General features: G+C 64.8%; 1 protein-coding gene across 4 annotated transcripts; it reads right to left on the bottom strand.

The window, feature by feature from the left end:
- Window positions 1-724: 724 nt before the first annotated feature.
- On the bottom strand, window positions 725-13,868 carry MAX (MYC associated factor X). Of its 4 annotated transcripts, none has more exons than XM_074996082.1 (5): window positions 13,470-13,868; window positions 13,334-13,360; window positions 7,426-7,532; window positions 2,266-2,396; window positions 725-1,646 (listed from the first exon to the last, which is right to left on the bottom strand). In XM_074996082.1, exons 1-5 carry the CDS (start codon window positions 13,503-13,505, stop codon window positions 1,462-1,464), a joined length of 486 nt encoding a protein of 161 aa, XP_074852183.1. In that variant the 5' UTR covers window positions 13,506-13,868; the 3' UTR covers window positions 725-1,461. The 4 variants fall into 4 exon arrangements, with proteins under 4 accessions (XP_074852183.1, XP_074852180.1, XP_074852181.1 ...); XM_074996079.1 differs by having other exon boundaries at window positions 2,266-2,389; window positions 7,425-7,532; window positions 13,470-13,866; XM_074996080.1 differs by lacking the exon at window positions 13,334-13,360 and having other exon boundaries at window positions 13,470-13,866.
- Between the last annotated feature and the right edge of the window lie 747 nt (window positions 13,869-14,615).

Below are 14,615 nucleotides of genomic sequence, written 5' to 3'. Positions count from 1 at the left end.
TGGAGAGGGGGCAGCCCCACAGGAGAGGGAGAGGTGAGGCCGGGGGGGGGGGGGAGGGGGGTGTAGCCTTCCCCTTAGCCATCACGGCCCCCCCCCCCCCACAGACCCCCAAGGCTTTCACCCTTCCCCATTTTTGCTGTAGCTGCCAAGGTCCCTGCCACCAAACTGCTTGCACAGGCTGGCACCTGGGGGGGGGTACCAGCCCCCCCCCCCACCAGATCTGGCACAAGTGAGCTAAGGCCGCCATGGCCCCAAGGCAAGCCAGCCCCACAGCCTGGCAGCTTCTGGGCCCCTGCCCCCCCCCTGAGCTGAGCAGCTCCCAGCACAAGAGGCAGGGCACTGGCCAGGGGTGCTCAGGAGACCTGGGCTCTATGCCCAGCTCAGTCCGGGCACGGTCAGGCAAGGCCCTGCTGCTTCCCTGTGCCTCAGTTTCCCCAGTGGTGAAATGGGAACAATGCTCTTGAGCCCTGGGGAGAAGAGCTGAGGTGCTCACACGTTGTGCAGTTCTCCCGTGTCCCACACACAACCGGCTGAACACAGACTGAGGCCATGGGCGGCCCCAGGACCCCAGCACACAGGTGTTTTCAATACCCCCAACCAGTCTGCCGCAGAGACTAGAGCCACGCAGCTGGGGGGCGTATGTCACGCGAGAAGCAAGGAGGGCGGCCTGGGCCTGCGCCTCCCCCCTCCGCTGCAGGAACAAGCAAAACCAGCCAGGCCTGGGAAGGATAAAATAAGATTTTATTTATAGTCTCATAGGAAAGGGGAAGCCTTAACTTGCAAGACACTTCTGGGGTTTTATGTACAACATACTTCTGCTCGGCACAGGGAGCCGGGCCCAGGCGCCTGCTGCCCCATGGGTGCTGGAGGGCACAGAATGCCACGCTCCAGGGAGCAGGCAGGCTGGAGAGGGGCAGATCCTGCCCCCACCTGAGGCCGGCGTGCTGCCGCCATTCCTAGGACCAGCTTTGATGCGTGGGGTGTTATTTACAGCCGAAAGGCAGGAGGGTGGGCAGCGGCGGGCGAGCCGCCCACCCACCCGCCAGCCAGGACATTTGATCTTCACTGCACGGCTCTGTCGCCCGGGGCGAGCCGAGAGCAGGAAATAAATAGCAAGTCATCGCCGTTCCCCCTAGTTAAAAAACGCCTCCCCCTCCTCTGCTCGGCACAGTGGGCGCCCGCAGGCCAGGCCAGGAGAGGCTGGCTCCGGGCGTGCCCTGTGGGTAGGGCTGCCCTCTGCCCCTTCCCCGGGCGCCTGGGTATAAATAGAAACACTTGTAAAAACGGGAGCTGAGCACCGCCCAGAGTCCGCCCAGGGCCAGCGCTGCAGAGTGGGGCCGGCCGGGGCGGGAAGCTGCAGTCCAAGGACCTGGAGGCGAGAGGGGAGAGTCCTTGCAGAGCGGGCGGGCAGGGGGCTAACGGCGCCGGAGCAGGCGGGGCCAGGCCGGCCCTGCCGGGCGTCTAACTGGCCTCCATGCGCAGCTTCTTTCGGCTCTGGGGCTCCTCCAGCTCTGACTCGGAGCTCGAGTCGGAGCCGCCGTCGAAGGCGGAGATGGCGCTGCCCTTGGGGTTGGTGTACAGGCTGCTGTCCGAGGAGTAGTTGGCCTGCAGCTGGGCGCTCGACCGCGCCTTCTCCAGCGCCCGCACTGTGGGGAGAAGGGAGAGCGTCAGCTGGCGCCCCCGCTCGCACCAAGGGGGCCTGGGTTGGCCAGTGGTGCGCATCTGCATGCGCCTCGGCCGCTTAACGTTTATCCCGCACACACCAGAAGAGATTAGGGGGACGCTGGCTCTGACTGCTGCTGCGTGAGGGGGTGGCTGGCTCCCAGCAGGGCACCACTGCCAAAGCTGGGCCGGGCCGGCCTGAGCAGCTCTGGGAAGCTGGACGGAAGCTGCCAGCAGCAGCGGCCTGAGGCCAGGAACTCCAGAGCCTGCCCAGCTCCAAGGGGTGCTAGGGGCCGAGACCGGCCGCCCGGTGGCCCCGGGGGGGGGGGAAGATGTGGGGCTGAGAACCGCCCCCCAACCCAGTGCCAGCAGGACCAGGTGCCCACAGCAGAGCATGGGGCAGTTCCCCTCCCCACCCCAAGACGCAGCCACACAGCCCTGGGGGCAGTCCCCCTGTCAGGCCCAACCCCCTCAGCTCCCCCCCGTGGGGCGAGCCAGTGCAGCTGCACGGGTAAAGGGGGAGCCCGTTCAGCTGCGAGGCAGGAGCACCGGAGACCCCGGGGGGGTTTGCTTGGGGGGAGACGCGACGCCCGGCCCGCTCACCTTGCTGCTCCAGCAGCGCGTTCTGCCGCTTGAGGTCGTCGATGTCCTGCTGGTGCGTGTGGTTTTTCCGGCGCATGTACTGGATGTACTCGGTGGCTTTGTCCAGGATTTGAGCCCGGGATGCCTGTTGCAATAGTGGGAAAAACATAGCAAAATAAAGACCTCGTTTCGGGGGGGGACGGACGGACGGACACGTGCTGCTGGGCCCCTCCCGCAAGCGGGAGGCCGGAGAAGGCGAGGGACCCTGCAGGTGCCGGGCGCTGCTGCCTGAGCCTGTTGCTGGGGGCGGGAGCAGCGCTGGATGTCCAGGTTAACAGTGGCGCTGCCTCAGCTGGGCCCTACCCTGCAGCTGGCACCACTCAGGAAGCTGATAAGAGGCCACTGGAGAGGGCATGTGATGGTGCTGTAGTCCCACCCCCCCCGGGCTCTGGTAATGTAGGGCTCGCGCCAGTGCGCTGGGCTGTGGGGCAGTTGCATTAGGGGCCGAGAGAGGGACGTGTTTCGATACCCATTGCCTCATTTTTCTTCCCAAACCCCATAGGCTCCCCCCTCCGCAGGCACTGTTAGAATGGTACAGCTGCTGCAGTCAGCCTCCATGGGGTCAAGACTGCCGACATCACCTTAACTCTGCCCTTCTGGCACATGCTACAGTTCCATCGTTTATCCCATGAGCAGCCTCGCTCAGTGCGCACCACAGGAGACAGCGGGGGAACCCCTGGCCCTAGTCACCACCAAACTGGCGTGGTACAGGCCCAGACGAGCACCCAACATCACTGAGACATGTGCCTGGGAGCCACAGCCCCTCTGGCACCTTGCAAACTGAGGCATAGACGATGGGGTCACCCAGGGTACCTGAGACTAGAAGCAGCTTTGCTAGGGCCCAGCCGCTGCCCACAGCCCAGCTCCAGGCACTGCTGTTGCAGGAGGGTGGGATGGGCCTCAGCTGGCCTCATCTGCTGCCCAAATGTGCTGACTGGAGACCAGGGGTTCCCTGTTAGCTGAGCGCTGGGGCGGCTGCCCAGGAGAGACTCTGGTGCTGCCCAGCTGATGAGCAGAGCCCCCAGCGAGCAGTGTGTTTGTGTGTCTGTGGGTGGTGCACATTAGCACATGCCTCTGTGCACAGAACAAAATTTATTCCACCCCAGATGGAAAATAGCGAGAACCCTGCTGGAGAGCCTCATAGGTGCAGGTTAACAGCCTGGCAGGGGGACCTGTTTCCACTGCTCTGGGCTGCAGCCCTGCCCCAGCTCAGTGCTGCTCAGAAGCGAAGCAGGATCCGGCCAGGGCAGCCCTTGGATGGGAGCCTGCAGAGGCTGTCCTGAGCCACTGGCAGTGGGACCCAGTGATGACAGCAGGGGCCTTGCAAAGGGCAGGTGAGACAGCCCCTGTGAGCCACTCCAGCACCCTGCCTGCAGCACGCAGGAGGGTAAGCCCTGGGGCTCTTCTGTGCCACAGCACTGCCCATGTTCCATTGGGCTAAGCAATGCAGAGGCACCAGGGCGGCCGTGGGGCGCATCCGGAGGACAAAGCTGACCCTGCAGCTCCCTGACCGGCCCACAGACTCAGCTGTGAGGCTGCACCCAACACTGGGGAAGAACTGGACTTGCCCCTCCCTGCCAGGTGCTCCAGGTGGGGGTTGAGGACTGTGTACTGGGAGCAATGGAAAACTTGACCCGGGGCGGGGGGGGTGAGGTGTATGTGGGAAGGTGTTTGGGGGCTTCTGGGTGCCACAGTAATGGAAGAATGCAGGGGAATCTGAGGTTTGGGGGGTGGGTCCTAGAGCTTGGCAGGGGCCAGGGGGTGGGGGAGACCAGACACTGGGGGAGTGGGGTGCAGGGCAATTGACACCCATGTGCAGCTGGTCAGGGCTCAGCAATGAAGAAAGCAGGGCCTGGGGGGGAGCCTTGGCCAGAGGGTCTGGAGGTGCCAGGGGAGGGCTAGGGGAGTTGCTCCCAGTACAGCAATCCCACCAGCTGCTGCTGAAGTGAGTCGACTTCCCCCAGCAACGGGACAGATCCGGGGGTTTGCCACTGCCTGGCTGCTGTGCCCGGAAGAGAAAGGCCTGTCCTCCCCCAGCCCCACTGGGACTAGCTGCGGAGCCCAGCACAGGATAGGAACCGCCAGCCGGGCCTCGCCCCGTGATTTACCTCCCTCCTGGCTGCACAGGGCCCCCAAAACACACTGGGGGGGACAGCTGCAGGACCATTCCCTGTGCCTCCTCCGCCACATCCCTTCTTCTGTGGGGGAGCAAAGAAATCTGCAGAGGACACCAACCGCCCCAGGCGCATGCAGGGGAACTGGCTTGCAGCATCCCTGGCTGCTTCGACGGTGGCAGCGTGCGAAGCAATTCCCCTGCTTGCAGGAGAAACCACCTGCATACGGGTCGACTGATCATTCCCATTCTCATCCCGCTTCGAGCTCTGGGTAACAGCCCCATTTTAAGTGCTCGAGCTGCACCCCGCCAGGTTTGGCCTCTGGTTGTGTTTTCGGAAAGTCTGAGTGAAACCAGCAAATCCTTTCAACGCCAGACTGGTTTTTCCAGTCGACCATGGGCACTTCCTCCGTCTAGTATAGGAAGTCAGAGCTCTGTGCTGCCCGCTGGCCCTGGGAGAGCATTTGCAAGTTGTTCCTCTGCTCCCACATGATAAGCCACAGAAAAGCCTCCCCACGCACCGGACCCAGGGGACAGAGCTAAAACAAAGCCACTCCTGAGCCGCCAGCTCCCCAGTTACGCAGGGGTTGTGTTCTTGCAAATTTTAGCACAAGCTGGAGAAGGGAGGAGGGAACGAGGCTGCAGCTGGTCAGTTTCCTGGCTGCTTCTCCCTGTCTTCCTCCAAGGGCGCAGCTGTCAGCCTGATGGCCACATCACTGGAGGACGGTGGGGGAAGGCCGGGAGAAGGGCCCACGGAGCAACTTCAGGTTGTGCTTAACTCACCTTAAAGTGAGTTACGCGCAACCTGAAGCTGCATATTTCAAGGGTTTACTGTACGTTTAGGCCTAGAGGAAAAAGAGCCCTGGGCTAGGAACCAGGAGATGCTGCTAGTCATTCTGTGCCCTTCCTGAGCAAGGCCCTGGCTGGAGGGGGTAGTCAAGCCTGGGTCAGGCCTAGGTGCTAGGACAGCAATGTGGCTCTGAGGACGCCAGTGACCGCTGGCCGAGGTGGGCAGGGAAGTCAGATCTCTGGGTCTCTCTCAGCGCATCTGCCGAACCTCGGTGCAGGTTTCCAATGGGGACTGCTCCTGCAGAATTTCCTAAGTAATTTCAATGCCTCCTCTCCTCCCAGGAGGCCTAACGCTGCCCTGACCACTGAGCCACACTGCCCATCCAGGAAGCTCAGCTCTGGGGGTTTAGTGCATCTAGCATGCACTCATGTAAGCCACTGGCATGGCACGGTGCCCTCTGGGGGGACTGGTGTGAAGATAAGTGTCTCCTACCCAAAGCAGCAAGTGGAGCTGCTCCCTTGGGCTGTGGCCCGCATGGTCCCAGGTGCAGCTATTACAGTCACACAGGGTGGGGTTCTCTCCCCAAAGCAGCAGGGAATTCGCCTCCAGAGCGCCACCAGGGGAAGGAAATGCTCAGTGCCTCTCTGCAGAGATGGCATCACCCTGGGGACTCCCCAGCTGGGATCCACCGTACGGGGGCTTGGACACACGTGGCCTCCCGTGGGGCTCCCTGCTTGCAGCCGTGCGAAGCAGCCAGCCGCTCGGCGGTGCCATCAATCAGGGCACAGGCGAGGCCTGGGGAGCCAACTCTTGGCGCTGAGAACAGGGCCTGAGCCTGACCAAGGAAGAGTGAGTCCATGTGGGGCTGTGATACGGGAGCAGAGACCGGCTGTACCAGGAATGCGGCATCGCGAGGGGCAGCTCTCTCCGGCTTCCAAAGGGCCAGGCCGGCTCATCTTCTGCTGGGGAGCTAGCTCCGCCTGCTGTCTGCAGGGATCCGCTGCCCTACCCAGCCACCAACCTCCGACCGCAGGGCCTCCTCCCTGTAGCCAACTGTCCTCCCCTGCCAGCTGACCCTGTGTGACAGGAGGCCCCGAGGCCCAGCGTTGGCTGCTGCTGTGAGGCAGGGCCCGGGCAGGCTGGGAGGTGCTGTCGAAACGGGGCAGGAGCAAGCCCAAGCCGGTGTTGCGGGGGCAGCGTGATGCATCCCATACCCACTCAGCTCCTCCGGCCGCCAACCCGAGGCTGGCGGTGCACGGCCGTCCCCTGGGAAGCCCCATCCTCCTGCGGCCAGCAGCAGAGGTGGGAAAAGTACCCCGGAAGTGACTTGAGTAAAAGTGCAGCTGCTGGGGAAGGGAGTACTCAAGTGCAAGTTCCCGGGGTCCCTCTGGAAAACTACTTGAGTAAAAGAACACAAAGGTCGCGGCTAGATTGTACTCAAGTATCTGGAAGTAAAAGCAGCTGCACTTTTACTCAAGTCACTTTTGAGTACTTTCTCCACCTCTGGCCGGCACTGAGAGGTCTCAGGAGAGACGGGGCCCAGCCCAGGGCCTGAGATGCTCGCAGCCAGCTGGGAAAGGCCTGCCCAACTCGAGGCTCCCCATTCCCAGCACAGGCGCCTTTGCTGCTGTCTCCTGGGCCGTAGAGCCCAGTCCCGGAGGCCGCACCAAGGCTCCCGGCTGGTGGACAGCAGCCAGAGCCGGTCCCTGCCAGGGGAAGGCGGGCTGACGCAGACTGGCTCGCCCACGGGCTGGGTGGCAAAGCAGCAGGCAGTCGGCAGTGCCAGGCCAATGCCCGTGTGGCCTGGAGAAGGAGGAGGCCGAGTTTCCCTGCAGTGCAAGCCCCATGGCAGCCTGCCCCCAGAGGCGCTGCACGACCATCCGCGGCTGCGGGCAGGTGGAAGGTCTTCTCCTGAGCCCAGCTCTGCGCCCTATCTCAGCTGGGTCAGGTGCGCCCCAGGCCCCCCCCCAGCCAATCCACTGAGCCTGTTAGCAGCAGCAGCAGCAGGAGCAGCTCAGGAAAGCTGGGCCAACCGCTCTCCCATTCCTCAGCTGCCCCCTCGGACCTGGCACCCAGCACAGGCCACACCCTGGGTGCCACCCAGTGCCGCCATGCTGCGTGGGGGCTCTGGGCCTCACCAGGTTGCTCCTGGCCATGTCTGGGTGCTGGGGGGCCGGCAGAGCGCCCCTTGAGTCCCAGGTCTCTCAGTAAACTCACCTTCTCTCCCTGGAGGGAGGGGACGGAGTCCCGCAGGCTGTGGAAGCTGTCTTTGATGTGGTCCCTGCGCTTGCGCTCCAGGGCATTGTGGTGCGCCCGCTTGTCGGCCTGCAAGAGAGGGAGAGAGACGGGGTGTGAGGGCCCTGGTGCTGGCACGGCGGGGAAGGGAGGGCACGGCTCGGGGACGGCGGTCTGGGCGCGGCAGTACGGCCCTGCAGGAGGCAAAGAAAGAGGGGAGAAAGAGCAGCGACAGGACAGCTGGGCAGCTCGACTCAGGTGCGCGGAGGAAGAGTTGTCATCCAGGCAGGAGGAGGCCCCGCCCCCAGGCTGGCCCCACCCCTGGGCTCAGCCAATCAGAGTCACTCGGTGACCCGCACTAACAGCTGGCGCAGATGAGCCTACCGAGGCAGCAGCCCCTGGGCTGGGCCAGATGTCCACAGACACATCAGCCACCGTCACCGGCCCCTTCCACACACGGCGCGCCGGAGCCTCCAGGGCTGGGCAGAACCTAGGCCCACCCAGCGTCTGCCTCTGAGGCCTGCACACAAGGGACACGGCCGGTCCCTGGGCTCCGGAGCCAGATGGCACCGCCAGCTCTTCCTGGCTGGCTCTGGATGGGCTGCCAGGTGCCACGGGCAGTGGCTTCCCTCCTCCCGTTTCTCCAGCAGCCTCGTATGCCCACAGGTCCCGCCCACCTCCCCTGCGCCGGCTCAGGGGCCCGACCGAGAGCAGCGGGCACACGGTGCCAAGGCAGCGACACCGGCTGGAGGGAGGCCTGGCGGCGAGCTGGCACAGGGGGGTGCCAGGACACGAGTACGCAGCATTCCTACCGGCCCTAAACGCCAGCTAGCTACTGCCCTGCAGGCAGCCTGCCCATTCACCGGCACGACTACGCCAGCTGCCGGGAGTCACCGCAGGGCCACAGCGTGCCAGAACCTACACGCCTGGGGGCTGCAAGCCACATCCCACGCAGGCTGGCACGCACCCAGCCGTCAGCCACTCTCCCAAGGGCACCGATTCGCGCTGGGCTCTAGCTGCTGGCAGGAGAACGGTGCCGCACCTACCCTGGCGGGCACACGGCACACAGGCACCAGGCTAGCCAGGCCCGAGCTCTCCTGCCCCAGGGGGCTCGGTACAGCCACACGCTCTCCCAGCCTTACAAGGAGCCGGCTGCCAAAGCAGCAGTTCCTTTCAGCTCATCCCACCCCCCGGGAGCCAGGTCTGCCCCACACACCACAAAGCCACCCGGCTGGTCCCTCTGAGTCCATGCTGGGCTGTCTGTAGGCAAATCACTCCCCCGCCACCCCTCCGGTGCTGGCCAGCAGCAGCAAACCAGGAGAAAGCCAAAAGAAAGTGGCCTTGGATTCCCTGGGGGAACCCGCCAGCTCAGCCTGTTCCCAGGGTGAACACAGCCAGAGCAGCACCAGGCGAGCGAAGCCGGCACAAAGCCTCCGGCTGTGGCTGGCAGCCCCGGGAGCGAGGGACTTGGGGAAGAACACGGCCATTGACCATTCAGCGCTGATCTCCCACCTGGCTGTCTTCCCAGCCAGCCCTGGCAGCTGGCCTGACACCGCAGCAGCGGCCGGGGCTGAGGGGCACAGCCCCAGAGCTAGAAGGGCTGCCCCCCATGGCAAGCACCGCCGCCTACAGCAGCTGAGCCCCAGGACGGCCCGGCACACGGCACCTTGCCCGGCCCTGGATAATAGTAGCGTGGGAGCAGCCGGCCCCGAGGCCAGGCAAGAACAGCCCCGAGCTCTCTCTTGCCCTGCCGCTGGCAGCACCACCAGGCCCAGCGCCAAGCGAGGTTGAATGACAACACTGCCCCCATTCATCGCTCGCAGCCATGTGACCCTCCACCCGGGCTCCCTCGCTGGCAGGTGCTGCGGAGGGTCTCGGCTTCGGCCAACCCGGCGGGGGGCAGGTCCCAGCATACGCTCGAGAAGAAGGAAAATATCCAACATTGGTGCCTCGCGCCCACCAGCCAAACCCCGGCTGCGACGTGGCTGGAGGCCCTGGGCTCTGCTGTCTTTACAAGTCACAACCTGGGCCCAGCAGGGCTCTGCCTAGGCGGCTTTGGGCAGCAGAGGGAGTCCCGGACCAGCCAGGCTCCCTGCCTGCGTGCCATGCACAGCCACTACCCCGGCAGCGCCACCTGCGTCGCGCCAGCCGCTGGAATCACTGCACGGGCCGGTCGGGAATGGAATGAGACCGCCCCAGCGGGCTCTGCCTGGCACCAGCCTGCCTGCCCAGCAGCAAGTCGGCTAGTGACATCTGGGGGGATACACACAAAGCTTCCCCACCCCAAGGCCACCCAAGGACAGCAGCCGGACCAGGGCACCATTCTGGGATGGCCAGCAATGCAACGGCACGAGCTGAGAACGCCAGGCTGCTGCCCAGTAGGGACATGGGCCCAGTTTCCAGGATGGCACCCATAACTCGTCCCCACCCACCACGCAGGCGCTTTTAAGGAACAAGCCCTCAGTGATTACGCTACCAGACGTGGTGCAGCCTGGGGGTCTTTTGGGCCGGGCCGTCCACGCCAAGAGGGGCGGCCGCTTGTTTTGCCGGCTCCAATCTCAAAGCATCCCCCAGCCCTGCGTCTGAGCAGGCTGCAGCTTCTACCACCAGGTCCTTCCGCACGGCTCAAGAGGTCCTTCCGCACCTGCAAAGACCCCCGCGCAGCTGGACGAAGATCAGGCACAACCCACCAAACAGCCAGGCACAATCCACACTGGTGCTCATGGGGCTTTTCCTAGAGGCTGACAGGAGACAAAGGGACTTCCAAAGTCACGTGCTCTCAAGGCTTCTAAAAAGCCACTGGCTGCATCTCACACGAACAGCTCCCAGCACCTGGTCTGGAGCAAGCCCGGAGCTCGGAGGCATTTCCAAGCGACCTCTTGCAAACTGGGCTCTATGTGGCAAAAGCTAATTTCCCAGGGGCTGGGGGTGGATGTTGGGTAGCATCCCAGGCCATCTGGGCAGCCCAGGGTGTTTCAGAGCCTGCTTCACTCCTGCCAGCAGGAGGCCAGCGGGTGGAGGGCACAACCGCTGCAGAGAAAGGGCTGCAACCAGAGATGGTTTCGCGGCAGTTCCGAGAGGCTCAGAAACATGGCCACGGCAGTTCACAGCTTCAGTTCTCAGGCCTGCTGAGGAGCAGCTTCCTCTCCGCTGCCGCCCTCTGGCGGAGCCCTGAAATCCGTCCTGCTTCTGAGAAACCAGCAGCCACCACTTCCGCCCCAGCCATGTTTACTCACAATTGTTACCCATGATTACAGAAACCAAAAGGCGAAGGGAAAGCGCACCGGATTTTTGGTTTCTTTTCTTCGGGCGTCTGGCGGCTGCGTGTGCCCAGCCGCAGGGCTCTCGTACAGCGTGTAGGGGAGTATTTTTTAGGTAAGAAAATCAGATTGTGAAACCGTTTCCATCCGCAAGGCCCATCCTGGCCAATCACCCCGACAGGAGCTGCCTAGATCTGATGGGGGGGCCGCTTCTTTCCTGGGGTTGCAAGCCAGGGAGCAAGAGCCAATTTGATCACCCGGGAGCGAACACCAATGGCCCACACCCATCCCAACAGCAGTATGGGAGGGTCGTTTTACCCAGGTTAGGGACGCGATTCACACTCTCCAAAGGATTCTCATCCACTCTGAACGTTACAGCCTTACAGGGCCTGGAATGGGGATTAAGAACCTCAGGACTCCCGCTGTGGGGACCGAGAACGATATGGGATCTTGAACTACAAAACACACGTACGCGGCACTGTCTAGGCAGACAACAACCTCACGCAAAGACAAGGAATCAACAGGCAGCTGCCTGGCACTGCAGATGTACTTCTAACCCGCGCGACGGCCGAGGGACCCACCTGGCGTAACAACCTGGCAAGCCGAGCTACCTCCCACTGTGTGCCCCTGGCAGACGAGATCCTGCCGAAAACCCGACTGGGGAGAGGGAGCAACCCAGCCAGGCAGGCTCCAGGCCACTCCAGCGCCACGCGTGTGGGTTTTTCCAAGAGTCAGCCAAGGCTCCAAGGCGGAGCACTGCTTCCAGGGCTACCCACATGTACCACAACAAATGCCCCCTCGGTGGCACTCAGCCACTCCTCTAGGGGTCATGTCCACAGCTGCCTGGGGCTGGGCGGGAACTGTTACCACACAACTGCCTCCAAGGAGCCATTCCCAAACGAGACACTGGGATGCCACAGGGCCACACCAGTTACGCCTTCCATCCCTGAGCCAAGTCCTGGGCAGCTGCCCCCACCACAGAAGGGTGGACCCCAAAGTGGGGTCTGTGCTCAGCGTAACTCCACCTGCCAGGCCGGGGATCTCAGCCCAGGAATTCTTCCATGGGCAAAGCAACTCCTTAGAGAGAGGGATCCTTCTCCCCAAGCAGCACAGCTCAGGGGGAGTGTCCCCCGCCAGCCTTCCCCAGCCATGGCCTAGATTCCCCGGCTCCCTTCCCCACACAGACAATGAGACCACAATGAGGCCGATACACCCCACATGCGAGCCGGGACTAGCACCCCATCCACATGCGCCAGGCCTAGGTCCTCCCGATTCCTTACACCCTGGCCTAGATCCCACCACCCCCAACCTAGAACCTGTCCACACACATGCGCCAGGCCGAGTTCCCCCAGGAGTGCACACTCAGCCAGCCCCTGCATGCGTGAGCTGACCACACATCCAACTGGTCTAAGCCCCGTTCCGCATGGCTGGCTGGCCTAGATCCCTCCCCAACCCCAAGCACAGCCTAGAGCCCCTCTACTATCACTGCCACGTCTTGCCAAGGTCTCCTCCTCCATGCAGTGTGGATTCCCCTCCAGCACCTGCCGCAGATCCCACCCCACTGTCAATGCTCACTCCAGAGTCGTTCGCATGCCCAGCCTCGATTCCCTCCCTCCCACACCCATGCCAGGTCTGGATGCTTCTCCCCAGCCCCCCTACTTTACGCATGGCCTCGATCCCACCTGGAGCTCACACACAGGCCTAGGAAAGCCACAGGCCCCACTCAAGATCCAACTTACCACCACCCATCGAGATCCCTGTCTCCCCCCCTGACACTTGAAGACACTGGGGCTACATCTTCCTTCCCACTCTGTCCTAGAGCCCCACTCCCCACGTGCCAGCTACAGATGCTCCTTTCACCTTCTCTGCCTGTCACCACTTGTCATTTCCCGGTTCTAGATCCCTCTTGATGTTCCCCAGCCCAATATGCCTGACTCCCATCCTACCACGTACACCCCTTCCCAGCCCCACTCCACGTCTCGATCACATCAGCCTCCCAGACCTTCCCACGGCCAGAAGCCCGGCCCCAGATGCTCAATACACCCAAACCCAGCTCACCTGCCCTGATCTGGATCACAGCCCCAGAGCCCTGACACACACCTCCCTGCCCGCATCACCCGAGCCCCACGTCCCCGACACGCACCTCCCTGCCCGCATCACCCGAGCCCCACGTCCCCGACACGCACCTCCCTGCCCGCATCGCCTGAGCCCCACACGTCCCCCGCACACCTCCCTGCCTGCGTCGCCTGAGCCCCACATCCCCGACGCACACCTCCCTGCCTGCGTCGCCTGAGCCCCACATCCCCGACGCACACCTCCCTGCCTGCGTCACCTGAGCCCTGACACACAGCTCCCTGCCTGCATCACCTGAGCCCCGACGCACGCCACCCTGCCTGCATCGCCTGCCCCTGCCGGACCCCGATACGCGCCTCCCTGCCTGGCTGAGCCGAGCCGAGCCGAGCCGAGCCCGGATCCCAGCCCCAGGGCGCACACCCCCGGCCGGCACGGATCACATGAGCGCCAGCTGGGTGCTCCCCGCGGCCAGGGTCACCCCCACCCCTGGCGCTCACAGGGCCGGGCCGGGCCGGGCCGGGCCGGGCGGCGGGAAGCAAGGAAAGGCAGGGCACGTACCGCAGACTGAAACCTCGGCTGCTCTTCCTGCAATAAGAGAGAGATAGAGAGACACACGCGTTACTGTCAGCGCCGCCGCCGCGCGGGCTGGGCCGAGCCGAGCCGAGCCGGGCCGGGGGGTGGGGGAGCCACTCACGTCGCTCTCCACCTCGATGTCATCGTTGTCGCTCATGCTGCCGGGCCGGGCCTCCGGGCGCTGCGAGCCGAGCCGAGCCGGGCCTCCGGGCGCTGCGAGCCGAGCCGAGCCGGGCCGGGCCGGGCCTCCGGGCGCTGCGAGCCGAGCCGAGCCGGGCCTCCGGGCGCTGCGAGCCGAGCCGAGCCGAGCCGGGCCGGGCCGGGCCTCCGGGCGCTGCGAGCCGAGCCGAGCCGAGCCGGGCCGGGCCTCCGGGCGCTGCGAGCCGAGCCGAGCCGAGCCGAGCCGGGCGGGGCGCGGGCCAGGGCGGGGGGGAACCGCGGGCAGCGCAACAACAACAGCCCGCACCGCGCAGCCGCCTCCCGCAGCCCCAGCAGCGCCGCCGCCTCCGCCGCTGCCACTGCCCCCGGCCACGTGACCGCCAGCCCCGCCCCTCCGCCGCAGGGCCTGCTGGGGGCTGGAGTCCGCAGGGGCGCGGGCGCCGGCCGGGCACCCGGCGTCGTGGACTACAGCGACCGGCGGGCCCCGCGCGGCCGGGCCTGCGGCACGGCGTCCCTTTGCGCCGGCGCAGACGTGGCGGCGCGCTGCACGCCGGGAGCTGTAGTCTCGGGCCAGGAGGAAGGACTCCGCGGGGAAGAGACACGTGGATGGGAGGCGGGGAGTGCCCGGGCACCCACCCGGCCGGAGACCCCAGGCGGGGCGGGGCCGGGTCCCGCGCGAGGGGGCGCGGAGCCCGCAGTGGGGTGGGGGTGCAAGGCCCCTGCAGCTGGGGGGCTGTATCTAGGGGGCAGCAGCTAGGTGGGGACTGGCTCGCCCCGTGGCTCCTTTTGGCTACGCCAGCCAGGCCGCTGGCAGTCCGTGCGGTGGCACCGTGGGGCCGAGAGGAGAGCCCGGCCTCGGACCTTCTCCCACCCCTTAACGCAGCCTCAACCCCCTCCCACCCCCTGACCCCCTACCCCAGCCCAGTGACAGTGACAGTGACAGTGACAGACCGGGAAGGGGTGGAGCGAGTGGGGGCAGGGCAGGGCTGCTGAGATTCGTGCAATTACTAAGTTGGCAGCCCGTGTCTAGGCCTCGACCACATCTGGGGGGTAGAGAGTGTACACTGCGGGGGGCTGTGGCCAAGCCCTTCTGCACCTCGGGGGCACA

Source organism: Carettochelys insculpta, chromosome 6 (assembly GCF_033958435.1).
Source record: "Carettochelys insculpta isolate YL-2023 chromosome 6, ASM3395843v1, whole genome shotgun sequence".
Classification (NCBI taxonomy): domain Eukaryota; kingdom Metazoa; phylum Chordata; order Testudines; family Carettochelyidae; genus Carettochelys; species Carettochelys insculpta.
The sequence above is the reverse complement of the archived record's forward strand: the minus strand, read 5'-3'. Positions and strand labels throughout refer to the sequence as shown.

Excerpts from the sequence above, each read along its gene's own strand:
- MAX (XM_074996082.1), bottom strand. The coding sequence starts at position 13,505 with ATGAGCGACAACGATGACATCGAGGTGGAGAGCGAC. Across the intron at positions 7,533-13,333 it reads AGCCGAGGTTTCAGTCTGCG|GCCGACAAGCGGGCGCACCA; the intron begins GTACGTGCCCTG and ends CCTCTCTTGCAG. Across the intron at positions 2,397-7,425 it reads CCCTCCCTCCAGGGAGAGAA|GCAACAGGCATCCCGGGCTC; the intron begins GGTGAGTTTACT and ends TTTCCCACTATT.